At 40.2% G+C, this 26,871-nt stretch overlaps 1 protein-coding gene across 1 annotated transcript; it reads right to left on the bottom strand.

Annotated features, from left to right (window-relative positions):
• Nucleotides 1–111: 111 nt before the first annotated feature.
• Nucleotides 112–25,481, bottom strand: MXD1 (MAX dimerization protein 1). The gene is made up of 6 exons (XM_037806842.1): nt 25,184–25,481; nt 24,382–24,481; nt 19,693–19,722; nt 7,016–7,130; nt 5,159–5,318; nt 112–4,865 (listed from the first exon to the last, which is right to left on the bottom strand). Exons 1-6 carry the CDS (start codon nt 25,254–25,256, stop codon nt 4,678–4,680), a joined length of 666 nt encoding a protein of 221 aa, XP_037662770.1. The 5' UTR covers nt 25,257–25,481; the 3' UTR covers nt 112–4,677.
• Between the last annotated feature and the right edge of the window lie 1,390 nt (nt 25,482–26,871).

Below are 26,871 nucleotides of genomic sequence, written 5' to 3' on the forward strand. Positions count from 1 at the left end.
AGAGTGACTTTTCCAGAAAACTAAAAGAGAAAAGAAATTTGATGAACTCAGTTCTGTAAGTGAAAACCATGAAAGGTTCAACTGGGGTACATAACATCAGGAAGATCCAAATTTCTTTAATAATGAAATAATTTATTATTTGTTAACGGTTGAACAATACAGAAGTTTACATATACACAGCAAAGATTCTCTAAAACATGTAGCAGTTTTCTAAAAACGCATGTGTTAACTGTAGTAAAAAGCACCATTCTCTATGGTCGTGACACAGGGTTTACATTGGCTTAGTATTTACATCAAGAAATAAACATCTGGAAACAGAATTTTCTACTCTCTCATCTGCTGCTCCCCTGTTTAGGTTGTGTTTATCATGAGGAAGATGGCCCCCCCAAAATCGACGGTTAACAGAAATGTTCAAAGAGCACCAATTCTAGGGACAAGAGGTAAAGGCAAGTTTGGTTCTCCGGTAAAAGCTAAAACAAAGAAGGCCCTCCCCAATCCTCTACCCCCTCCCCCAGTAAGAATAAATCAGAACTGAAAATCTTGATAAATCTTATAATTGGGTGCCTTACTAATTTTCATTTTATGATTTTGAGAGAAGACACTCAATTTCTTCAGCTAGTCAATAGCTGAATCTAGCAGTGCCTGTCAATTACTTCCTCTTTCAGAAGAATTAGTAAAAGAAAATCATCCATCTAATAAATACTGATAATGAAAAAATCATGATAAGTTGCATATCGCACCCCCCGCAGGTCCCTTTGAAAACAAAACATCTTAAGTCTACAGGGATCTGATCATGTAGAATGAGAAAAATCACCTCATCTAAAAGGGTCTTTGGGTCATCTTCTCCCAGGAAGGATTTTTAAATCAGAGTAGCCAGCTACCTAAACATGCTGTATCAAAGAGTCAGACGTAGAAAAATAATAGACTGACACAGGAAATGGCCTTTCAGCCTTTTACTACCTGGTGTTCAACACACAAGGAGATAAAAAGGGAAAGATAATGAAACTTGGGAAAATAACAAGAAACAGAAAAGATTAACATTCAGGGGAATAAATAGATTAGAAAGCACAATGAAAGTGGTATTCTTGCCACTACAGTATGGTACAAAAAGCTAAATAATAATGTATTTTTCACTTATTTTCAAAAATGAGTTCTCTCTTTAAAGGCTGGGGGAGAGGCAACAAGGAAAAAAGTTCACAAAAATCCATTGTCAATCCCAAAGATATTGCTAGATGGTTATTTTGAGCACCACAATCCTACTTAGTTTATACACATCCCGCCCCACCCCTGCCCCCCGCCACAATCCAAGATTTGCTCTTGGCTACTTCAGGGATGGGGGAGAGAGGCCCATAAGAAACCAGGTCACGACCTTTTGCTGTTGCACTTGAAAGAAGAAAAGGTTAAGGGGAAATGCCCACCTTAAAAAAAAAACGGTACTCAAGTGGCCGATTGCAGGATCAAGGTCTACATAATGCTTGATTCTGAACTGACACTGAAATTATTTTAGTCCTGGGTTACTCAAACAACATGATGCTCTTTGAATCACTAAACTAGCATTAGATCTGTGACTAAAGAAAGGAGCCAGCAGTAGCTATCAGCACCTTGAAGAATTCGAGATCTCTGCTTAGCAAAAGAAAACCAAAATAAAAAAACTTTGGGTGCCCGGCCTGCTGTTCAAAACCAACAAGAGATGGAAAGCTATGTTTTCCGGGATGTTAACAGAAGCACACATATATATTTTCTCACTGTATTAAAGTAAATGGGACTATGTACTCTATTTTTCCATTTGCATTGCAATGGTATTGATAAGAGTGCAGTTTAGATTTTTTTCATTTTTTAAAATCAACTGTCACATAAAAATATACATGTGTCTATATTTATACACATTTATATTTAAGTACAATTGTCAAAGTCTTAAAGGCTGGGGTTTATATCTTTGCCCCTCCCCTCCCCCCAAGAACCCTAATAGAAAGATTTTTCATTTTGCTTAAAAAAAAAATCAAGACCACCAAAAAAACTCGATAGCTCTTAACAGTCACGCTGGTGGATCAGTGAATGAGAGACGACAGATTGGTGAATCAGGGCTGCCGACTGGCCACGTAGGGAAGGGAGTTAGCTGCCATGGTCTGAGTTTGCTGGCCCTGAAGTTTACAGTTTTGGTTAGAAAGCAGCCTGGCTGGCATGTTGGCTTGGTCTACCTGGAGCTTTGAAAGTAACGTCTAACCCTGGTGTCAGTTTATCACAAGTGCATTAAAAATATAGAGATCTTTTAAGTTCCACATTTATATGCAATCAAATTGAAAAGGACCAGACAAACAGTGCAAAGGTCAAATAATTACTGTTTTATATTGGGACAGTACATTTCATATTTCAACCAAAAGACAAAAATGCAGTATAACTCAAAGGCACAACAATTAAAACACAGAAAATAATGGCATCTCTTGGATGCCTTATTTCTAAATTAAACAAACAAGTACACAAATTTTGTTCCCTTCCCTCCCCCAATGCAAGCCCACAAGCTTTTCCCAAAGTCTTGAGTTTTCGATGCCATACAGCATCCATCACTGTGGGCTTGTGAGGCGCTTGAATGTAGCAATTAAATGAAATGCTCGAGAGGTCTAGTGAATGACATTCAAAAGGGACCTCAAAGTGCAGCTATATCTTTTTTCAAACATGTTACAGGCTGAGCTGGCTCTTTGAACACTATCACTCTGCTTAAATTCAGGAAGCAGGCTTTAAAAATGCAAAAGGCATACAAGTTGTACTTCAGTGCAAATCTTCAGCTGGTAATTGGAAAAGATTCCATCAATAAAAACAAAAACAAAAAACCAACCCTTTTTGTCACCTGCCCCTCCCCCATCCAAAGCTGAAATGAAGAAAACAAAACAAAAATAGAAGAATTACAGATGATTTTGGAATCATTTAGGAACCCACTACTTCCGATCTTAGGTTTTTAAAATAAATTAAAGAATCTTAAAAAAAAAAGTTCTCTTGTTTTGTTTAGATTGCTCTTCATTTACAGAATGAGCTTGCGTGTAGAGTGTGTGTGAACGTGACTTCAGGTGTCTGGGAGGTGCAGGTGCTGGGTGAGTTGCGAGGCTGTGCTGTGTTAGAGACCCAGCAGGGGAGCACGTGGTGGCTGCCGCTACTGATTCAGCCGTTGAGCCCTTGGACTGCAGTGCATCTGTGGATCTGAGGAATGTTCTAATTGCTTGGTGACACACACTCTATTTCAGCATCACAGATTTTACAAATGGTCCAAATTCAATGAAAAAGATCAGCAAGAGGCTGAAAACATGAAGACCTCAAAACTATGAATGCAAAAATATTACAGGGAATGAACCAATTTTGAAGATACCTACATACAAAGTTTCTAGAACATCTATAAAAGCACAAAGTCATAAGAATTTATTTTCCATTACATTAGTCTATATAAAATGAATAAATAGTATTTATAGATTTAATGTGTCTTATGTACATATACATGTGCTCTGTTTTAGCTTAAATAAAAATGCTACAAAGTGGGAGACCACTTAAGGGAGAAATCATAACCAAAAAGAAAATCAGCCTTTTAAACTATTAACCCAAAAGCCTCCATAAAGAAGTTTCTGGGTATGTCCAAAATTAATCAATAAGGAGAGGAATTCTAGTGATACTGTACCATCCCCTCCTGTTCACTTGCAATATTGAATAGAAATGTGGACTTCTCCTTTCACTGATGACACTAGCTCAGCTAGTGCCAAAGCTCAGTTATTGCTGAAAGTTAAATAGGAAAATAGATTAGAATTGGACCAAATGTCACTTATTTGGGGGTGGGTGGGTAGAAGAGGCATAATCACTTTGTGTTAAGTGGGAAATGGAGATCTCATTTATCTCTGAGGTAGGAAAAAAAAAATGTTCCAGAGACAAGTCTCATTAACAAACTTTGAGGGGAAAAAGTGTCTTGGGATAGCAGAACACAGCCAGGTCCCGAGAACATCACACAAAAATAGATTGTACCGTTTGTGAGTACAAACAATATTGGATCTTTTGCAAGCTGTGCAACCCCAAAGACATGCCATCAAGGTGTCCATTTTAAAGTGAGAAATACTGCTCCCATCCAAATGTGGGTGAGGGGTCAGTGTGGGAGTATGACGGGTGTGTTTTCTGGAGGTATCCTGACTGCCTCACTGAGGGTGAGGTCCATAGGTAAGTGCTCTTAAATGCTGCTTGCGAAGCTTGCTTTGGAGTTCTGAGACCAGGAGCTCACTGTAGAAGTTTGTTTCCTTCAGGTTTCCTAAGCATAAGACACACTTGGACATTTTTGCTAGGCAAGAAACACAGTAAGCCAGAAAACTTTAAGAAAGGTCTGGTAGACTACATAAGTTCAGTACAGAAGGGGGGAAATTGCCGAGATGTGAAAGTTGGTTATCCGGTCTAAGAATTCTTGGATGCCTTAAACTGATTGGAATGTACAGTCTCTCAGAGACGAATTTTTATGGAGAAAGAGAAGCTAGTGGATGCAATCAGAAACCCACAATCCTAAGCACTTCTTTGAAAACTTTTACAAAGCTGATTTTGGTAAAGTTGGTACACTGAAATTTACGTGCAAGGGAACTGTGGGAAGGTCCAATACACTACCTAATAAGATCCGACAGGGAGAACCTTCAAGGCGGCAGCCACAGCGACCACTGTCTCTTATAGACCGAGACACGTCTTGTGATTGTCCTGGAGCTTTATTCTCTTGATGCTGGAGCTGGAGTAGCCCTCGTCACTGCCGAGGCTCTGCGTGCTTCCCCGCTCATCAGAATCGCTCACGCTGCTGCTGCTCCAGTCCAGATCGCCCGTGAGATAGTCTGTGCTTTCAACATCAACGTCAATTTCTTCTGTGGGGAGAACAAGACAGAGAGAAATTGGTGAAGGCATTCTTAGGGTGCTTCCAGCTACAGCTGGCCAGAAAGCTCTGGCGTCATGAAAGTCAAGCCTACCCCAACCAAATTCTTCTTTGGTCTCTGTTACCCTGACAATAGGAAAGGGAGACTTATTCCTGGATACTATACTACTCAAATTTTCCAAATTGTAAGCAATTTCTTATTCTCTTCTATGCTTTGCCTCCTGGGAGAAGCCCTGTACTCTCCTCTGGCAGGTGGGAGAAGAAAAGGGAGAGAGGGAGACTCACCCCTGTCCGAGTCTGAGCGCTCCGAGGAGACTGTGGAGCCGATGCTGTCCATGCGTATCCTCTCAATGCCCAGCTTCTCCAGCTGCCTTTTCAGGTGCCGCTGCTCTCGCTGAAGCTGGTCTATTTGGTGAATGGCTTTTCTGTCACAGTCTTCAAGTTTCTGCAAGTGGAGCCATAGGTGGATTTACAAATTGGCAATGACCCTGCATCTTACTCTGTTGCAATGAAGTGCCAGTTGTCCTGAGAAGCCATGTGGGTGTGCTGCTTATCAAGCTTCTTGCAGAGACAGGGGACTGCTGGCCAGTGGCTCCTGGCCTTGTCTAACTTCTTCAACATCAACAACACCGTGGGTACTTGCTCCATCACAGGGGTCCTAGGGGTGAGCTCTGACACTCTGGCATCCCGGTATCCCTCAGTCTGATAGCAAAAAGACAACAGGCAGGAACCCCCAACCTGGCCTCCCTTGTCTGCAGTAATACCCCAAACAACTAATCTCTCTGCATAACTAAGTGGAATGGTAGGTTAACAAACACACTACCATTTAAAATTATAATATGTTTATTCAAGTACATATCCCAATTACATAAGCACTTTTTTGTGCCATGCCAAATCTCAATTAACTTCTATTTGTTAGCAGGAAATAATAGTTGCTTTTGAAGTTGTGATTCCAAATTGTCCAACTTAAGAGCTTAGAGAACACACTTCCATAGATCACTTGTTTTTACAAAGCTGTCCCCTTGCTTCTCATATTGTTCAGACAATTAAGAATATTGTTTAATTGTGGTTGTTTTGCTTTAAAAAGAGGTTCTTTTTTCCCCAGAACTGTCATATATGTAGGCTACTAATTGTAACCATAATTAAACTGGTATTTGTCCTACTAAGATATGAATATGAAAACATTCTAAACAGTGATTTGGCTGTGGCTCTCAGGAGTTTGACTATAACTCACCTTACTCAGCTGTTCAAGCTAAGTAACAAGGGCCAACTCTGTGTCAGACAATCTATGAGATGCTAGGGATACCAGGTGAGCACCAAGACACACTACCTTTCCTCATGGAGTCTACAGTCTAACAATGGAGAAACCAGCTAGTCACACAAACCAGAGTCAAATTTCAGTTGTGACAACTGCTACTCAGGAAGGTCAGGGGAGGCTTCCCTGAGCTAATGATGCTCATGCCAAGATGTGAAGGATCAAGTGAAGAAGGGAGGGGCAAGTGTACAAAGACCTCTGTGATCAGAGAGAGGATGACAAGTACAAGGGTCTGAAAGAAGGACTGGAGGTGAGAGCAAGGGGAGCATATGGTACAAGACAATGCTGCAGAAGTAGGTGATGGCCAGGTAAGGCAGAGCCTGGGGCAGGCCTGTTTATAGAACTTGTCCCGAGCCACAGATGAGTTCAAAGCAGGGTGACATGTTTGTTGATTTGAGCTTTAGAAGGATTGTTCTCAGGAAGCACGGAGAGCAGATTGGAGAGGAGCCAGAGGGATGTAGTGAGACCTCTTAGGAGTTTGTTGCAGTAGATGGTGGTGGCGTGAAGATGGAAGTAGACCAGTGTGTGAAATATTAGGTCTTAAGGATGGCTTGGCCAAGGAAGAGGAGCCATCAAGGATGACTTTGGTGTTTCTGGTTTGTACAACTGGATGGGACTGTTTAACTTCTGGTACACAGAGGTGAGAAATAATCAGTTGGGATTTGGACATGTTGAATATGGGATGCCTGTGATTCATTCCAAGGGGCAGGTTGGAGGAACTCAGAGGAATAGTCTGTCTTGGAGATACACACCTGCCTCCCTCATAACAAATGACACACCATTACAGAACAGGTAAAGATAAAAAGGCATCCCAAGGATGCACTTACCTTTATGTGCAATTTGGCTTTTGTTAATAAACTCAACGTAGTGTGTCGATTTGATTCAGGCCCAAGTGGTACTAGTCCCTTCAACTTTTCCAGGCACAAGCGAAGGTGAGCCCGTCTACAAATACAAGATCATAGTAGCATTTGAGAATTTCACAGTGGGCCAGAGTATGAAGTTGCCCCGGCAACTGATGGCAAATGTCACCAACGACTTGTTGCCAAATAAACATGTTTGAAGTCAGACTTCATTGAAAACCAGTGACAAGCAAAATCCAGGGTTTTCTGAAGTTAAGGCTATTTATAATACAGTTGTTAGGGAAGGGACTAATATCTGTTATTATAAGGGCACTTATTAGGCTATCTCCAGGTTTCTGAGTTACAACTGTGACCCACAGAACATCTAAATTCAGAAAATAATGACATGGCAGGATAAGAACTCTTTTAACATCTAATTAACTTTCCCCATCCAGAACCACTAAATCAGGATCATTATATATAGTACTTGCATACATGAATGATACATGTGAGTCTTTATTTGTAAAAGCAAAGATTGAAACAATCCACACAACCATCAGTAGGGAACTGGTGAAATAAATTATGGCTCATCCATCCAGTGGAGTACTATGTAGCTATAAAAAAAAAGAATGAGAATGTGCTCTATGCGCTGTTAGGGAAGATCTCCCAGACACATTCTTAAAAGAAAAAAAAAAAAAACACAAGATATCAAACTGCATGTACAACAGGCTACCTTCTGTGCAAAAATGTAGGGAAAATAAGAATCTATATTTGTGTTTTCTGTATGTACATAAAGAAACTAATAATAGTGGTTGGACAGAGAGAAGAGAGGGAGGGGTCTTTTTACTGAATATTTTTTATGCTTTTTTGTTTTTCAACCATATAAGCCAATGACTATTCAAAAAGTTAAACACATTTTTCAAAAAATAAGGAAAAAGTACATCATTGGTACTGCTATGCTAGCAAGCATGCTGGACAGCTGGAGACAAATGCATCCAGGTCTTGGAGCTTGGAGGAATGGTGCAACGGAACACAGTGGGAGGGGAAAACTGCTGGATGAGGAAGAAGCCACAACGTGTCATTGAAGAGGAAGCCATCAGTCACAAATTGACCAGAAGCACAAGATTCCCTAAAATTTTGGAAACTGATCAACACTCACTGAAACCTTGTTTTGGGCTTTTTCTCTAGGTAACTTTAAGTTAGAATCTAGCAGATTGCAAGAATGTGAGAAACAGCCAAGAGGCAGAGTTGTTGCTTAAGCCCACCACCCCCTTAAAGCCTTTCCAGGCCAATCCAGTCCATAACGATTCCTCCATTTTCTGAGGACATTTGTTTTTACCACTCATTGGGAAATTCGCTAAACTGCCTGAATTGATGGTATTGGTTATTTAGCCATTCATTGCAAGCTCCTTAGAAAGTTCTGCAGCTTAATCATTACTGTGTTCCCCTGCGTTCTCACAGTGCTTCCCATACACAAATGTTTAATAATGTTTGCTGAATGGATTATGTCACCTCTTCAACTAGACTTTAAGCTTTTAGAGGACAGAGTCCACCTTTACTACATCTTTGCATATTCAACAGTGCTAAAGGTCTTGGGGTTTTAAACAACTGTTCATTGTCCACAGACAACCTCCTAAGACCAGAGATCCCTGGAGCCCAGGAGGTCACCCTGCAACTGAACTGAATGCCTTAAAGCTTAGTAAGCCCTTTTTCCTTCTTGACAATTTTTCTCTATTTGCAAAAGTTGGAAATGCAGACCAAAAGAAGAAAACTGCTTCAGAAAGCTGTAGGACAGGTCAGTGTGCATGCTATTGACCTAGACAGTCAATTCACACCCTTCATTGAGACTTCAGGATATCCCCCCAAGGGAGATCCAATAAGTGTTGCATTGGACATCCTTCTGGGCCCCCTTCTTCATCTGCTGTCGTGCCTCCTTCATCATCTGGATCAAGAGGGAGCTGTCCTAGACTCTCCAAGGGCCCTCTAAGCCTTAAAGACCTGGAGGAGTATAGCATTTCTGAGCTGGAGAGATTTAATGGTACAAATGCTTTACTAGATTAGAAGACCATTAGCTCTGAAACTTATCCATATGGAATATCCACAAGCAAAGACTCAGATTAGAGGTTTGCTCCTCCCACTATTGCATTTAAAAAAAAAGGAAAAGCAGAACTGTGTGTAAAATGTACTTGTTTACTTTGGATAATATTCTTCAAAAAAGAGCCATGAAAATAGAGAAAATAGTCTGTTATTAGAAACACCATGAGAAAGTATAATTACCACAGAGTTTTCTAACTTATTTCTCATAAAAAGTATATAGACTAATTTTCAAATTAGGAGGAAAAGTTCCAAAATGTAAATTAGATCCAAACATTTCTCATAGCCTGCTTGGTATCTGCAAAGGCCACATGACTCAGAACACTGTCATATTAGTCCTTTTACGATGTAGGTTTATAAACAGATATGAGTATGTAAATTTTTTAGCAAGTTTGTCCACTGATAAAAATGTAACAGTCATCTTTCCATGCATCGTCATTTCTAGTTACACAGGGAGTCTAGCCCAGAAAGCGCAATTTTCACTACCCAAATGTGGGTTTCCAAAGAACATTCCTGGTTGTAAAACTAGAAATAAACTGTTTGACTAATTTGAGTTGAGAGTAATACATCTTCATTTAGTATTTTCTGGTCTAGGTTTACAAAAATGGGACCAGAGCTCTTCCTGGACTTCTATAGAGATCCAAAGCCAAGTTTTGTCTTTGATAGTGCCTTGGCCTTCCCAGTGCCTGACGGCTGCCCTGTGCACCTGCCGCCTGCCTGCAGACACAGCCACATGCCGGGGCCTGGGCCAACCACAAAGGAGGGATGAAGTCTACTGAGCAGGCTCAGTTCCACCACACAGTAGTGACGTTCAATTCCTGAACAGCAAACAGACCCTATTATAACAACCCCGACACACATACACACACCCCTACCCCAACCCCCCTCTGGCATCTGGAGTCCTTTAGAGAGCTCTGAGAATCCTTGGAGCCCCCAGATTCAAGACAAGAAGAACAGGCACCTGTGTCAGCTTCCCTTCCTCAATCCTAACTATTCCCCTACCAAGTGCTCTGGTCCTCTAGGAGGGGCCTAGTGTCCTATTTTGAACCAGCAGTAACTCCCTTCTGGGAAAATAGCAGGGATTTTGCCACATTTGGCCATATACCCTCAACAGGAAGCCATCCAATACCTTAGTTTGACCTCTACTTAGATCTCCTCCCATCATATCTTTTTCAGAATCTTCCCTCTGTTGCTGAGAGCTGCTGCTCAGGTCCCCATCCCCAGGAGAAAAGTGTTGTGCAAACCCTGGCTCCGTCCCTCCTTTGACTGCCTCTCCTTTTTGCACCGATCTGTACTGCTTTGTGTGGACAAACTTCACTTGCTGACTTGTCGGAAAGATCACCGTCATTATTCGGAATGGGCTGATACACCTTTGGTCTACAGGAGCATAATGACACCAATCTTTGTTCTGAGCTTTGATCATTAATGCTCAGATTCAAGCAAGGCCTATTCTGTGTTAACTAATTTAGATACAAAGGATAGTGTCTCCTCAGTAAGCTTTTTTTTAATATCCCCAAATTTATTTATTTTTATTTTGTTATATTTATATTGTTATACACAAAATATCAGCATAGTGATTAAGAATAAAGGTTTGGAATGCTGGCTGTGCCACTTTCTGCCTGTGTGGCCTAGGGCACATTGCTTAACTCTGTGCAGCATCAGTTTCCTCACCAGGAGAGTGAGGACAACAATGCCTACCTGCGAGGGCCGGTGTGAGTATTAACTGAGACAACGTACAGAAGCCCCTGGCCCATGGTCCGTATAGGGTAGCAGTCATTCTTTCAATCCTAGCTCCCTGTGCAGAGGGATAATTACTGTGAGCAAACACAGATAATTGTAGCACTATAACAGTCCTTTTAAAATCAACCGGACACTTAAAAGTGTCTCACTAGGTAAACAGAAGCTATCTGGTAAAATCCAGTTCACTGAACTCTTTCATAAAGAAAACAGACATCTTTTGTCATTTAAAGATTTAATGGAAAATCTAATCCATTTTCCATGGAAACACAGATCTTCCTTATGCTAAAGGTAGTAGTTTTCACATTTAAAAAGTTAATGAGGATTTTATAAAGCTAATGCATGCAACAGGGAAGACTCCTTTGTGGCCACCCACATCATCTAGAAAGAGGGACAGAAAAGATTCCAAGGTTGAGAGGGAAGTACCTGCTACATTCCCCACGCTCCAGGAGCAAGTGTCCTGAATCAGTGCTCCCGGGTCTCCCTCCTAGGTCTTTACTGCAATGGCCAAAGGAAAATCAAAATAGGGGCAAATAATGCATCACCCTTGGGAATCTAAGCTCATCTACAGGGTACTTAAAATATTTCATGTACAATAGCAAGAAAAAGTATAGAATATTCAGGAACACACTTAAAACAATTTGGGAAAGACCTACAGGAAGAAAATTATTAAACTGTGCTGAGAGAAAATCTGGATAAAGGCAAGAAATAGCACATTCCTGGATATGAAACCTCAAAGTAAAAATGCCCAAATTCCCCACCTTTGTCTAAAAATTTAACACAATTCCAAGAAAAAAATCCCAACAGTATTCTTTATAATGTTGGAAAATTAGTCTAAAATTTATCTAGAAGAATAAATGTGTGAGACACTGCCAAAATTTTTGAAAGACTAATGAGAAGGAATGTGCTGTACAAGATATTAAATTGTATTATAAAGCTTCAAAAATTAAAAACAGTAAAGTACTACTATGGGGATAGACAGATAAATCAAGTAAACAGGATAAAAATCCCTAGAAACAGACTTAAGAATAGATATAAATGTAGCATATGATGGCTATAATGCTGGAAGTCCTTGGGGGAAAGAATGGATAATTCAGAAAATGGCAGGTTAACACCAATATAAATTCCAAATAGATTAAAGATTTAAATATAAAATATATTCAGATATCACACAGTTCTGTTATTACTTTTCCTTAACTCTTGTCAGACATGAATTATGGAAAACTAAATAGCCGAGTGAAAAAATCATTAATGATGACAGCTCTGGGTTGTTTGAGGCACTACCTCCTACTAGAGCTTTGGCACTGACAGAAGGCACCTGGGTGAACCAGCCAGAGACCATTCTAAATGCAGCTCTTCTTATTTCTGGGTCCAGACTCAAGCTTCCTTGATTCTATCCAAGTTCTCTTGCAGGGTGTCAGAGTTGTAAATTGGGGAATGAGTACAACAAAAATTAAGATCATAGATGGATGATGCTATATGCTAAAAATAGCTCCTGAATTTACTATGCTCCTCCTAAAGTTCTTCCTGACTTGGTTGTAGTCATACCTGGAGGATCAAACCAGGAGCATGTGTATGTATGCTTGTGTGTTTTGAGGGAGACACTCACTGGAGGTTACTTTTCTCCCGCAGACCTTCACGGTAAAGAGTCTGGCAAAAAAGAACTGTAGGGTCAGAGCAGAGCATATAGGATGGCAACTACTGAAGACGGCAGCTAAGTATTAGGTTTACAGGTGGAAATCTTGAAACATATGCTTGGCTCTTTCATTAATTTATTCCATTAGCATTTTTCAAAGGATTGCTATATGCTGCTACTTTCCTAGATGCCACGGATGTAAAGTTCAATAAGATTGAGTCCCCACCTTTAAGGTTTCATAGCCTAAATGATGAACAAGACATACAAAAAGTAGGTGGATTATTCAAACCCCTGCCCTTCACTACATCTTCCCTAACCACTGGAAGCCCAGCACTTATACAGTATCTTTCTTCATGGGATTTTATTCCAAAGATCTCATGATTGAAACAAGTGCTTAAAATTTAGCAGAAGTGATCAAACATGTAAAAAAATTATTGCAGAATGATTTATCTGAGCTACCTTCAGACCATGACAAATATCTGCTCCCACCTAAAGTTCTAGAATGGGCTACCTTTGCCCTCTACCAAACATGTTCCTTTTCCTTCACCCACAAACATCTTTAACTTAACTTCTCCAAGGACCTACTGAATCTTTCATAATCTATCAGAACTTTTTTTTTTCCTTTCAAATAGATCACATTCATTCATTCATTCACTCACTGAGGCTCACTTATGTATCTAAGTAACTTCTATTTATTTTGTTACCAGTAACAGAAGGGACCAAGTCTTCCATTTCATGTCAATCCCCTTGAGGCCAAAAAATAATAGTGCATGATAATAAGACACTGACTTAAGGAAAGAATCTGATATGTTTGGTCATTTGTGGCCTCCCTCTAAGTAAGGAAAGCCTTACTTAAAGGACATGATATACTTGACCTGAGTACTAGTTTTTCATTAATATTGGGCCTGAGATTATTAATCAAAGAAGAAAAAAGGTGACATAAGGAGTAGCCTATTAAACTCTGAGCCATTTTATCTCCTACCTTTGTATGTGCACAGTCTTGCCCAAGTAAAAACTTCATAAATCCTATAGAGTATTTGGAGGTTGAAAAAGTATATGATAAAATTAACTTCAGATATGGGTATGTGTGAACTTTATAGTAAGACAAAGGAGTACCTAGTATAGAGTAGGACGAAAGAAATCTTATTAAAAGGTCTAAAATTATTTGCTAAATGTGATTATGGGTCACAAGAAAGCCTAGCCTTCTCTACATTTTGACTGATAAAGAAGTATTATTGGATTAAACAAAAAATTCAGGTGAAGGCTACAAGTCATGCCTTGAGGAAAAACAAGTACTCCCCTCCTTCTTTGCAAATGACCCTTTTTCTAAAATGATCCCTTTGTAACTAATAGCCAAATGCATTATTATTTCCAACTAAATGGAACCCTAGAAGGTTCTGAAGATTTCTCACAATTATGCTCTTAATCTCTGTAGAAAATACAATGGTAGTAACAGACACTAAATGAGTAGAAACATGTCTCTCAATGAATCATGCATAAACAGCAATGTGTGATGACTGAAGATATAAGACCATGTCTTTGAAAAGTATGAAATACATGAGGATGCCTCATTAGTGTTTCCTTTTCAGAGCCTAACTTTAAAAAATACAAAAAAATATATATTTTAATATCTGCTAACTCTGCCTATCTCATTCTTTGACTATTAATGTCTATATCAAAAAGTCAGGGTGTATGCCCAGTGCTCCAGGAAGGGGAGTGGAAATTGGATAAATAATCAGCACACACATCTTCTCCCAGTTCTTCTAAGGGCAGATGCCATCTACCCAAGAGTAGTCCAAGAAGGAGCTTTCCGTGGTCCTTATCTGAGCACTCCTCCACACCAACCACACAGACCAGATTTGCATTCTGATCCCCATATTCCTCCTTTGTAATAACCAGGCCATGCTCTTAGCTCCACATGGCAACAAAGCAATGTGGATTCTGCTTATGACATCTTGGAGTGAAATCTGAATGTGGTCAAGGAGTTCAGAAACAGCACAAGAGGTGCAACGTGCACACTACAGTTCAGGCCCAGTGCAAAAGTCAAGACCCCCACACCTTCCAACAAAAGAGCTTAGCCAATTGAAAAGCCAAAACCCAAGAGAAACAACTATAGGGATCTGCAGTCAGTTAGAATATCCTGTCAGAAGAGATGTGACAGAAATGTTTTTTCATGCCAGGCCAGATGCCACTGAAATACTGTTTGACCAGATGAAAATAACAGCTTAGCTCAGCTTGTTGAGTCCTCTCCACATGGCACACAAAAACATCTTTTGTCATAGGGTCAGAAGACTCTGGCAGAGGTAACCTCCCTAGACCAGCTGCCTAATTCTAGCAAGGCCTGCATATGTACCATTCCAGAAAAAGGGGTATCTACTATTAAAGGAGTATTGAAAAAGAGTCCATTCTAGCACCTGACTCTCAACCAACTGGCTGCAGCTAACACACATTCACTCAATCTCCATTTGCTGAAGGACTTAATAAAAAGCATTTAAACCAGAGGAATTCCCAGCTATGACAAAAGAAACACTATAATTATCATCAATAAAGGGCTCAAAACAGCAACAAAATTAAAAGATTTCCTATAATCTTCTATTAGCAATAATAATCAATAATAATCAGTTAGTAACCACAATAGGAAACTAATAGCAATTCAAAATTATAAAAACCCAGGTATACCTTTTATAAAAAATCTGTAAGAGCCAGGTGGAAACACTATAAAACTTTGCTCAGAGACAGAAAAGAGATCTGAATAAATGAAGAAACACACCAATTCCTAGATGGAAAGATCTAATATGTAAACATGAACTTTTTCAGATTAATTTATATTGGAATTATGCATTTTTAATTTTTTAAATCCCAAAAGCATTTGGAGAATGGAGCAATGGTGAATAGATTATAAAATTCATCTGGAAAAATAAACTGGTGAAAATAGCTATGAACGTGGCAATGGTGGTGGTGGTGGTGGTGAGGAGGAGGAGGAAGAAAATGGAGGGAAAAGGTAAGGTTTGCTGTACAATGATAAAACCTCAATAATTAAAGCAACATAACTGGCAGGAAGAGCAGGTGGATCAATGGACTAGAAGAATAAGTTCAGAAACAGCTTAGCCATAAACAAGAATGAACTCTATGATAGAGGCAACAACTTTAGTCAGTGAGAGAAGATGGATTCCATAAAGGTAAATGACATAAACTTGAGAATTATGTGATAGACAAAGGAGCAATATCCTTTACATATATAATTTTTTAATCAATAAGGAAAATAAAGGCAGAAAATTGGGCAAATGTTATTTAATAGGCAACTGAAACATACACACACACAGGTACACACACTCAAGGTGGATATAAAAATTGTTCAACTGTGTTAGAATATAAGAAATGCAAATTAAAACTGTTGTCTTTTCTTTACCCATCAAATTCATACAGATCTTAAATTATAATAACAATTTACGAAGGTATAGGAAAACACTGCCTATGACCTGCCTGGTGGGCAACCCAGCGATCAACATAAAACGAACATAAAACCATATATACCATTAATTCTGCAGCTATAAATTTATCCTAGGAAAATAATTATGATGTTGGACAAAGATGTATCTACAAGGCGGTTAAAGGAAGCATTGTTTATATTATCAAAACACTGGGAAGAAACTAAAACAGGGAATGGGTTATATGAGTTGTGATATGTCCATATGATGTAATACTGACCATTCACTAAAAGTAATGCTGCAGAAGATTTAATGACATTGGAAAATGTTCATGATGTAGCTCATGAACAAGCAAACTAAAAATTATTTACTATATGATCCCATGTTGGCGTAAAAATAAAAAGTATGCACAAAAGAATAAACGGCTATAGAACAAATGTTAGCAGTGGTTATCTCTGTGGGGTCCAATACAGGCGATTTTTATATTTTTTGTGCTTTTCCGAACTTCCTAATTTTTCTACACTAAACTATATTTTAAAGTTATTTTCCAATAACAATTGTAAAGTTACATATCAAAGTTCCAAGGGTTTTCTCTGGTTGCTGAGTTTACAAATGATTAATGTATTTTCTGTATTTTTCAAACCTTCTAAAACAATATTAGTTTTAAAAAAAGAAGGACAAAGAAAGAAAAACCACACACTCACCCAGGGTGTTTCCTTAGAAGGTGAGACACCCCAACTTAGTTAAAGTACAGAGAAGCCCACACCAAGTGCCAACTGAGAGACCACTCTGGAGTGATGTTAAACTGAGCTCCTCCAAGGCAGGGGCTTGGTCTTCATCTCTGTATTTCCAGGACCTGGTTTCTAGTACAAATGCCCCAATTCTGTTCAATGGAAAACACCACCACCACCAACTCCCACCACCACCATTCTGGGAGAGTTTCTTTCATTTTCCCACCAATGCCAAGATAATTAAAAGTGTAAATACTGAAAATAATAGCCCTATAGTCGAGTCCTGATCAAATACAGAAACACCAATTATTTAGAATCTCTGAAGAGCCAAAGAAAAGGTTTCTGTTTTTTTTTTAAATTAACCCAAGAATAATCAGCTTTTGCAATGTCAAAGAGCAAAACATTTTCACTGTTGAAGTCCTTTTCCTAAATTGTCCTTTAAAAATAAAAGATAAAAATTGCTAAAGTGTATTAACATTTAGCAAAGCAGTAATATTTTATAGGATTCAGCTATCAAAAACAGGGAGACTACAAGAGCAGCTGTTCAACTGACCTCATGAGCCTAAAATTCTTACGCATCCATCCTAAGGAAGAAGACCCTGACAACTTGAACCTCCTCCACTGGATTGCAGCAACCAATACTTAGCTAAATAAAGTAAATTGAGTTCCCACTTCCTTCTCTTCTGTTTTGTATGCTCTAGACTAGAGAAAGAATTATCAAGACCTAAAAAGACCAAATTAAGGAAAAAAAAAAGAAAAGAAAAAGAAAAAGAAAAAGAAGGAAACTAGATAACCAATCCCTTAACAAACCGAAGCCAACTGGTCCTACAGAAGCATTCTGAAGTATAAGCAGCTTACCCAGGGTGGCCTCAAATACAGTTTTCTAGAGCCTTTGCTCTCATAACTCCTGATGCATACCTCAATCTTGGCATTTGGGGTATTAACAGATATCATTTCTCTGTCTTTCTCATTAGATAAATTGCACATTTCTCTAGGATAGGGACTGTGCTCATAACAACCCAGTACTGGTCTCATTTATTACCCCAAGACCAAGCACAAATTCTTGGGACAAAATAGGCAGAAAATAAACATCCCACAACTGGTAAAATAAACTAGAAAACTGACACTCTGTCGCATTCCTGCAGAGGTGAAAAGGCACATAGCTGTAGTAAGCCTAAGAGCCTTTACTCGAAGGGATGAAAATTTACTAATAATAAAAATAAATGCCTAAGTACAAAGTTAAAGGGAAGATGGAGAGCCAGAAGACTTTTCAACAGAAATGGCCCCAGTTTACCCAGTTCACCTCGGAGGTAGGAAGACGGGGGAGAATCTAAAGATGAGAAAGAGAAGCCACATGAGACTACTCTTTTCACCTTCAGAAGAGAGCCATCTGAATTTCAAGTTCATAATATGGAAATCCCTAAAGCACAAAGGAAGTTCTGGCCCAAAGCACGGTCAGTCATAATCACAGAACAATTAAAAGGGAAGAAGGAGGGATGGGGAGAAGCATATGTGCAATGAGGCACACTTGCCATCTCAGACACATACACACACACGCACAAAATTCCACAGTGGAGGAAGCTAAATGTTCATCCTGTGCCAAGATTCCCCTGTCTGGTAAGGGTCTGGTCTGTTCTATTCACTGAAGAAACAAATATTCAGATTCTGACTTTCTGAGTCTGGCTTCCTTTTTAAAGAGGAATGCATGAAATAACCACACATATTTAGAGTCATCATTACATGTCATCATCTTGTTCACGCAGGGCACAGAGGAACACTCAATCTGGATGGTAACAGCTATTTCAAAAGAGGGGAGCTCAGAGACCAGAATGAGGCTTATTCAATGGTTCTCAGCTCTGGCTACACATGAGAATCACCTGGGGGAGGTTTTAAACTCTACTAGTGCACAGGCTCACCCCAAACCAATTAAATCAGAATTGCTAGGGGTGAGGACTGGTCATTGGTATATATTTTTTACAAAGCTCCACAAAGAATTATCATGACTTTTGTTCACCATGGTAAAAGAAAGTGGTTATGTTTTGTTTTTTTTTAAAAGAAAGTCTTTATCTACTCGAGATAGAAACAGAAGTATTTAAAGATAAAATGTGTAGCATTTGCTTTAACTAGCTCATGGAAAGGGGTGGTTTTGATTATACAAGGTTGGCAAAATGCTGATAGTTGTTGAAGACACATTGATACATAGGAGTTTACCGCATTATTTTCTCTACTTTTGTATTTTTGAAAATTTCTAAAATAGTTATTTTATAAAATCAGCAGAAATAAACATTTGTTCTCTTCTCCCTTCTAAAATGTATGTGTATATATATAATGTATTTAATATAAAATATGTTTTTAAAAACACATTAAAATAAAAGCTCTGCAAGTGATTCTAATGTGCAACCAGAGTTGAGAACCACTAGGATGCATCACTGAAGGAGGGGAAACTTGATTTGGAAAATATTTAAATAAGTAAGAGGCAACCCAGGTGTAGGAGATTCAATTGAGGTCTGTGGCCAGATCAAGCCCCATGAGGACAGTGGGCCTCCTCCAGTCATCACCATCTCCAATTTCTTGCACATATTTGCCTGAATTTTGAGAATACTCATTCACAATTACACTGCAAACACACTCATATGTTATATATACACACACATGCAAATACACACACACACATGCATATACACGTGTGTATGATTTAAGAAAGTACTGCCAATTATATTCAGTAACGTAATTTTAAAAAAATGTTATTTGTAGAAACATTACTTATAACCAGATTGCTTTGCCCTATGGAACAGTCACACAGAAAAGGATTCTTCAGGAATGGGCCTGGGGATGAGGGTTGGGTGTGTAGTCACTGGCACTGGGGAACTCTTCACCCACCTGAATGCTTTATGGGCAGTGCTGCTTGGAGTGTTCTGGGAGAACTCTTAAACCGGGTGCTATTAGCAGAAGCATCGAGAGGAGCAACCAAGTCTCAACTTAATGAATAGGAAATGCATGAAAACTCCCCCCATCCCACCTCCCAAATCCCCAACTCACCTATTCTTCTCCATTTCATTGTGAGTTGATCTGGAAGAAGGAACAAAAGAAAATAATATTATTCTTGTTATGAAGGACTATGTCAACATCAACACAAATATTTTAGCTTCTTTCTCTTCATAGCTGGTAGAACAGAGGTGGAGAGTGAAAAACTCATTGAACTTTACTAAAGAAATCAGTCTATCTGGGGAGTTAGATAAATGTAAACACCTAAAATGGAGTTCAAGAAGTAACCAACTAAAGAGGCCTGCCATTCCCTAGTGGAAAAGTAATCTATTTTAAACAAAGAAATAAAAGGGGTCTATTTATACAAAGAGAAAAACAGCTGCACAATGTGATGCAAATTTGGGTTATATAATACCAGAAAGCTCTCTTTAGGCTGAGGGTAGAACAGTGGAGGTGGCAGCCCCAACTCAGACCTGCACTTTTTTCTAGGTATAATATACTACAATTTTATAAAAGTTGTTTAACTACAGGATACAGTTCAAAATGGATCAAATAACCACCACTACCTTCCCAATCATTCTGCCTTATCATGCACAATCTCCTGAAAGAAGCTACTGTTGAATAGCTGTCAAATGACTTTAGAAAAGAGGTTCCAAAACTCAGCTTAGTATAAAGACAATTGGCTGGTTAAGGCAGCAGTTGGGTAAAATTTGTCACTGACCAGCACTGTGGAAGAAATTAAATTCTTTACCATCCTGTCCTTGGTTAACCCCTCTGTAATATGTGAATAAAAATAATTGCCAATTATCTACTGAATAAGCATGGATCAATGAGGTAGCAACTGTAAAAGTGATTAAAGAGCCTTGGATGAAAGCTGTGGTGGATGTGAAATCATAGTAGTGTGTTTACGGCTGACCTTGAACATAATATCTGGTCTAAGAACTTATGGACAGGTCTCCACAAAAGTCACAAGAAGTCAGTCAACATGGCCACTGTAGTGTCTTTCCTCAAACAACTCCTCTCTACTTGGAAAGCTCAAAGAAACTACCAGCATTAGAAAGGAGCTGAATCTTGATCTTTCTTAAGGAAATTCTCTGGAATCCATCCAGTGCAGATTACTCCCTGGCACAGGTTGTGGATTCTGTGGGGCAACAATTGGAACATTACTGGGCTTAGGAGATAACTTCTCACAGTAATCATGGAGAAACACTACCTCATGAATGCTCAGCCACTTGTTTACACGGGGAGGGGGGCCCTGCCACCAAGTTTATTCACACCAGGGACCAGTGACGAGGGCAGAGTGGCTCTGGCAATCAGAAGTTTCTAATCCAGCACTAAATCTTCTTGTCTAAAGGCCCTTTTGATATCGATTTTTTTTATTCAGGAGGGAAACAAACAAACAAGAAAATGCCAGTATTTTAAGTTTTAGAATACTGATTTTCTAGATAAAGGATTTGTGGACCTTAAAATTGGTTAACTTAAAAAGCTTTAAGTTGGTTCTTTTGGTTATCCCTTCCTCATTGATCTTCAGTCATATTTTTCTGAAAGTTAACTTCTTGCAATGGCCAGAAGGATACCACAGTTAACAACAGTCTGGCCTGCCTGAAAACCTTTGGTTTTAAAGCACGTGGCATCTAGTTTTAACAGAGAATAACAAGTTCAAAGTCTGGCATATTTTTAAAATGGATGACAGTATAAGACAATAGCTGATCAAAATGTCCCTGCTGAACAAAGTGGGAGGCAGAGTGGAAGAGGGTGGATAGGTTGAAAGGAACTTGGTCTCTGGTAATAAAAAATAACACCACACTGGGTACTCTTACCAAACATTTCTGGATTCTTTGAAGATAAGCTTTAAAACAAATTCTATAGGAAGCACAATTCCTTTCAAACTTTGGACAGAGTTCAGGAAACTATAGATCTTATTTGGTTACTTAAGAGTTTTGCAAATATGTTGATTTTTAAAGGGAGCTTATACCTAACAGCTAGGAATTACTGAGGTGCATTTAGTTTGTCATTGAGTTGGTCTTTAAGAAAAAAGCAGATCTTTTAAAAATGATCAGTTCAGAAATTGCCTGTGACTTCTATGGATGAGTAAACATTTATATTTAGTTAAAGCTTTAAAACTGTTCTTCTAAAATATAGATAACTTGTGTCAAAATATTTGCCATGTGATTATTGAAAGGATTTAATTCTGGAATCATTGATAAAGGTTAAATTTTACCATTTAAAAATACATTCTAACAAAGAGATAACATAAGCCAAACTACTGAATATCTAAGAATTGGGTAAAATCCTTGGGTTCAAAAAGACTCCCCATGCCAAGTCAGCTATACGGATACTGTCTTATAAAAAAACTGCTAGCAAGTCTTAAACTTCCTCTTTCACATCAGTGCCACGGCTGGCCTTATTAATTCAGCAAAATACACTTTAAATCCCTCTAGATTTCACTTCTAAATAGTTAGTAATTGATTTTAAAATTCAGTAGAAAAGAAAAAGATTCCATTTCCCTGTATTCCAATAGTTCTCTGGATGATTCCAAAACAATCAATATTTACAATTTCATTTGTTTTTGTTGTTTTCTTAAGCAACTGGAGAAACTTGATTAGAATCTTCATTTTCAGTTCCCAAGAAGTTTGATAAGTGGCTACAATTTTTTATTTCCAGTAGAAATATCCTCTAGACTCTACAAGCAAGAATGACCATTTCAACTTGAATTAACAAGAATCAACTACTATCCAACGGTTCAGTAAACCAGCAGTAATTTTTCTTCCTTATCCCTCACCTTAGTTCAGAACTCTAACCATACATGGCTGTGGCTATAAGTCTAATTCAAATCAAGGGGTTAAACTGCATTCTCTGTTGAGATGTTTCACTGCCTAGGTAAGGGTCGTCCCAAACAGGTCATGAAGGAAGTGATAACATTCAAACAAAACAACTTGCTCTTGCTTCATATGTTTACTTGGTAACATCTCCAGGTATAAGCATGGTCTCTCAGAGTCCACTGCAAACACTGAAGAGGTTACACTAAGTCTTAGTCAAGAATATGGACAATTATGATAGCCCCATATCTCTAAACATGGAAATCAAATCAAATCCATTAACAGCTTTTGCCAAAAATCAGGAGTTGCGGCTGTTTTTCAAGACTAATGCTGGTTATTAGAAAGAAAAGAAGAAATCCATTTCTTGGCTTGACATTCTCAGCTATCATTATTTTTCTTTCCTCATCACCCTCCAGGACCAAGCTACTTCTCTCCAATAACATCCTCTTCTTTTCCTCCTCCCACCACCCTGCATCCTCCCAGTGTCCCAGTGAAACTTAGGAAAAACAAAGCACTAAGGTATTGAGCCTTGACTATCAACGTGGACAACTTCTCTCAAAGCCTGAGTGAACGATAAAAGCCAAAAATGGACTACACTTTTCCAGAAGAATTAACCGAAAGGCCTCAGAAAGTTCTTCCAAACAAAATTTAAAAAATTAATACTGTTACAAAATACAATACAGCTTAATCGTTTTTATATCATTGCATAATAAAAGTCAGCATTAACATTCTTCTTAAAGGGTCTTAGTTCTGCATGCACAGAACTACTGGCTACCTCCTTCATCAGGCAATGCTGAAGATGGCAAAGCAAAGCAAAACCACCAGGTAATTACCTGGCTCATCCTTCATCCTTCTTAGTCCAGAGAGCAGCACATGTGTGCTACTCATATCCCATGGTTCCACCAACAACTCTAAAGACAATGGGGTGAACTAAGGACCGGAGAGTCAGCAAGACGAGTTTTGGGTTTAAGTGGGAACCTCCTGGCTTTTAGCGGTCTGTATTACGCCACAGAGTCTATTCAATACAATTATTTGGAGGGAGTTATTCACAGTGAGGGATGGGGGAAGTGATGAAAATGTCAACAATTTTAATTTACTAGCATGAAAAGTATAATCGAATGGAATGATTAGAATAGATTTCCTAGTCAACTGATATTTTAGGGGCAAAGAGGGCAAGAAAGGGCAGTAGCATTGATGAAGCACTTACATGTGCCAGGAACTATGCTTAAGACTTTAATTCATGATTTCAGTGATCATTAACCAAATACTTTTCCAGTGAGAATCACACCTTTTAAGACCAGTAAGGCAATTTTAAGGTTAATATGAAAAGGTTGTGGCATAGTAATATTTTAATATTATATGTTCCTTCATAACCTAAGGGGTAGGCTTGAGCCTCAATAATCCCTTGCTGTCGTTATAGAGATGATAAATTAGATTATCAAACCACTGCATTTAATTTATATGTGAGACATGAAATCCTACCACTCATGCCAAGTCAGATCCTTTAGTCTGTTTTAAAATGTGCACTATGAAAAGAAATTCAAAATATCTAGCATTTTCAATTATAGTAAACTTGCCCTGAATCTGCAACTTCTGAAGGCAAAAGATTGTCACTGTTGCCAATCTCACTTGAAGCTTCCACCAATTTTAGTTCCAAAAGAGAAGAAAAGCAAAATTTAAAAAAAAAAAAAAGCACTCACAAAGAAATATGAAAGGTTTCCATTTCTCTTTTCTTTTCAATCCCCTCAATCGAAATAGAAAGGCTGCTTGCAACAGCGGCTTAAGACCATGTGTGCATTACTGAATTATGATCTCCACTGAATGTCTTTACAGGGTTATAATCACAACTTACACTCTGCAGTTTGTGTCACCTACAGTATAATTTAAAAGAGAAAGAGAAATAGAGAAATATTTACCAAATTACCTGCTACTGCTGTTATTCTTCTTGGATTTGTTCCTCCGTTTTAAGGCATCTCGGTCCTTGTTATTGTATGGTAACATGGAGGCATAACCATGTTCAGCTTCTAGAAAACCGGGGGATCCAGTTAATGAATGAACCTAGAACATTCAATATTCTCTCCCCTCCGCAGTGTTTCCTTTTTTATGTATTTTTTTTCTTTAACAGAATATCGTGGAAATAATTAAATGGAGCAAGGTGGAATTCTGAGAACAATGATTTTTTTCTTTAATTGTCTGAATACCCTCAGTTCGGAGCAGGTGTTAGAAGGATTCCAGCTGCTCATTGTTGAGAGCCAGCAAGTCGCTAGGCTCCTCGAGCCCGGCTTTCCCATTCGCCACGTCCAGCAGGTTGGTGTGGGTGAAACAGGACCAGCCTCGGGGCAAGGTGCGGGGCGAACACCGCGGGCCGGGGGTACGGAGGGTCTCCTCCTCCGCGCCGGCGAGACCGGGCGTCTGGTCCACTTGGGGGCCGGTCGGGCCAACCCGGGTGAGGTAAACCCGATGGGCCTGGCTGAGGGGGACCCCGGGCACCCCACTCGCTAGGGGCTGAGGGGCGGCGGCCCCTCGCCCACCCCCATTCATCGCTTCTGGGGCAGCGGTGGCCTCCCCGCGGACCGCGCGTGGGGTGACTAGAGGGGTTGGGAGCGCTCGCGGTCGCGCTCTCTGCGCCAACAACCCTCCGGAGCTTCCAGTTGCCCCGACCCACGGCCGGGCCTCTCAGGTCCCCAGCCCCGGCTCGGGCCAGACCCCTCCCCGTCCCCGTGCACCTCTCTCCCGCCGCTCCAGGTAGTCGGCCGCCTCCAGCAGCATCTGGATGTTCCTCCGAACCGCCGTCGCCATTCTGCACCGGGGGCCGGAGCCACGGGACCAACCCCCACTGCCCACGGGCTCGCCGCCGCGCCGCCCGACACCCGCGCCCCGCTGAGGGTCCCGAAGAGCAGGGCTAAGGGGGGCTCTCTGGGGACCACGCTCGCCGGAAGGTGGAAGGGGCCAGCGAGCTGGGCACCGCCGACACCGTGACAGAACCCGAAGAAGAGCAGCAGCCGCCACCGCCGCGGAGTGTTTATCTTCGACTCACCCTACCCCCGCCCCCAGCCCCTTCTCTTGACAGGCCCTCTTCGGCTGCGTTCCTCATTGGACAGCGCAAAGAATGCTCCGCCCCCAGCCTTGTCCGATTGGGGGAGGGCATTCCGACCCTGCCCCTCAAGGTCCGCTCCTCTCGGTGGTTGGGCACGCTTGACAAGGCTCGGGCTCCACCCCCTCTCTCCAATTGGTGACAGGATTCGCAACTCCGCCTCGTGCCCCCTCCCTGTTTTCCATTGGTTCCATACCGACAACCGGGCCCCCTTTTGGTTTGTTAGTATTGGCCAAGGGCTACAGAAGGCAAGCTACTTCGCCTGTCTCCCATTGGTGGAGCATTCTGAAACCTCCCAGCTACGATGATGTCACCCTTCTCCAGGCCCGGCGAGCACTGAGTGGCTGGAGGTCAGCGGCCGGGCCACTCCTCTCAGGATCTGGCATTAACCGCGAGGGCCACCCCGGGCGCTGGGCGACGCTGATTCACCGGGGCCCGGCTCCGCCCGGCCCACCGGGCCCCTTCTCGGACGTGTTGCCAACCCCGTCCCCGAAGAAAACTTCCGGCGGCTGAGAGCTCCGCCGCGAATCCTCCTGAAGGGGAGCGGCGGGCGCCACGTGGCTGTGGGGCTGCAGGAAAAACGCCTGCTCGCGTTAAATGCTTGCCGCCCTCTTTTTTCTCACGGAAAGCACTGGAATCGGGCTGCAGTATCCAGCATTGAGCTCTTCGCTAGAGGAATTTTCTTTTTTTGTGGGAAGTGATAGTATAATTAATTACTCCCTCACGCGAATGGGTTTTAAAAGGGGAGAAAGTCCTTGTACCTACAAAACAACTTTGAACCCTGAGATTCTTTGACCTAAATCTCTTTTAGGGTCTTTCCCTCCCTTTTAATTCGAGATAAAAACATTCACAAAAGACTCCCTTTTCAAAACGGCTATCAATGTGTTTGTGTGGGGTGGTAGCATATAAATACTTAATAGAAGAGTGCATCTATAGAAATAAAAAGTAGATTAAAGATTGTTCCCTATACTTATCAGGATTTCTGAGGTGAAAACTTATCTTGAGACCCAAGTTACCTGGTTAATATTACTGACATCGCCAATTTAAGAGGTAGACATTAAGCTCTTGATAAATTGTCCTGAAATTAGAAAGTAAATAAGTAAGGCATATTTCACAGGCTTTTTTTTTTTTTTAAGTTTGTTTATTGTGTATGATAATAGCTTATTAATGTGTCAGGTAATTCACCTACATTATCTCTTAATCCTAGGTGGGTTGTGTTAATTATCTACATTTTGCACATGGAGAAACTGAGGCTCACAGAGGCTGACTTTTCTAGTCATCCAGTCAGCCTCAGTGATGGAAACTGAACCTGGAGTCTGT

The sequence above is a fragment of the Choloepus didactylus genome, chromosome 17, assembly GCF_015220235.1.
Source record: "Choloepus didactylus isolate mChoDid1 chromosome 17, mChoDid1.pri, whole genome shotgun sequence".
NCBI classification, from domain to species: Eukaryota; Metazoa; Chordata; class Mammalia; order Pilosa; family Megalonychidae; genus Choloepus; species Choloepus didactylus.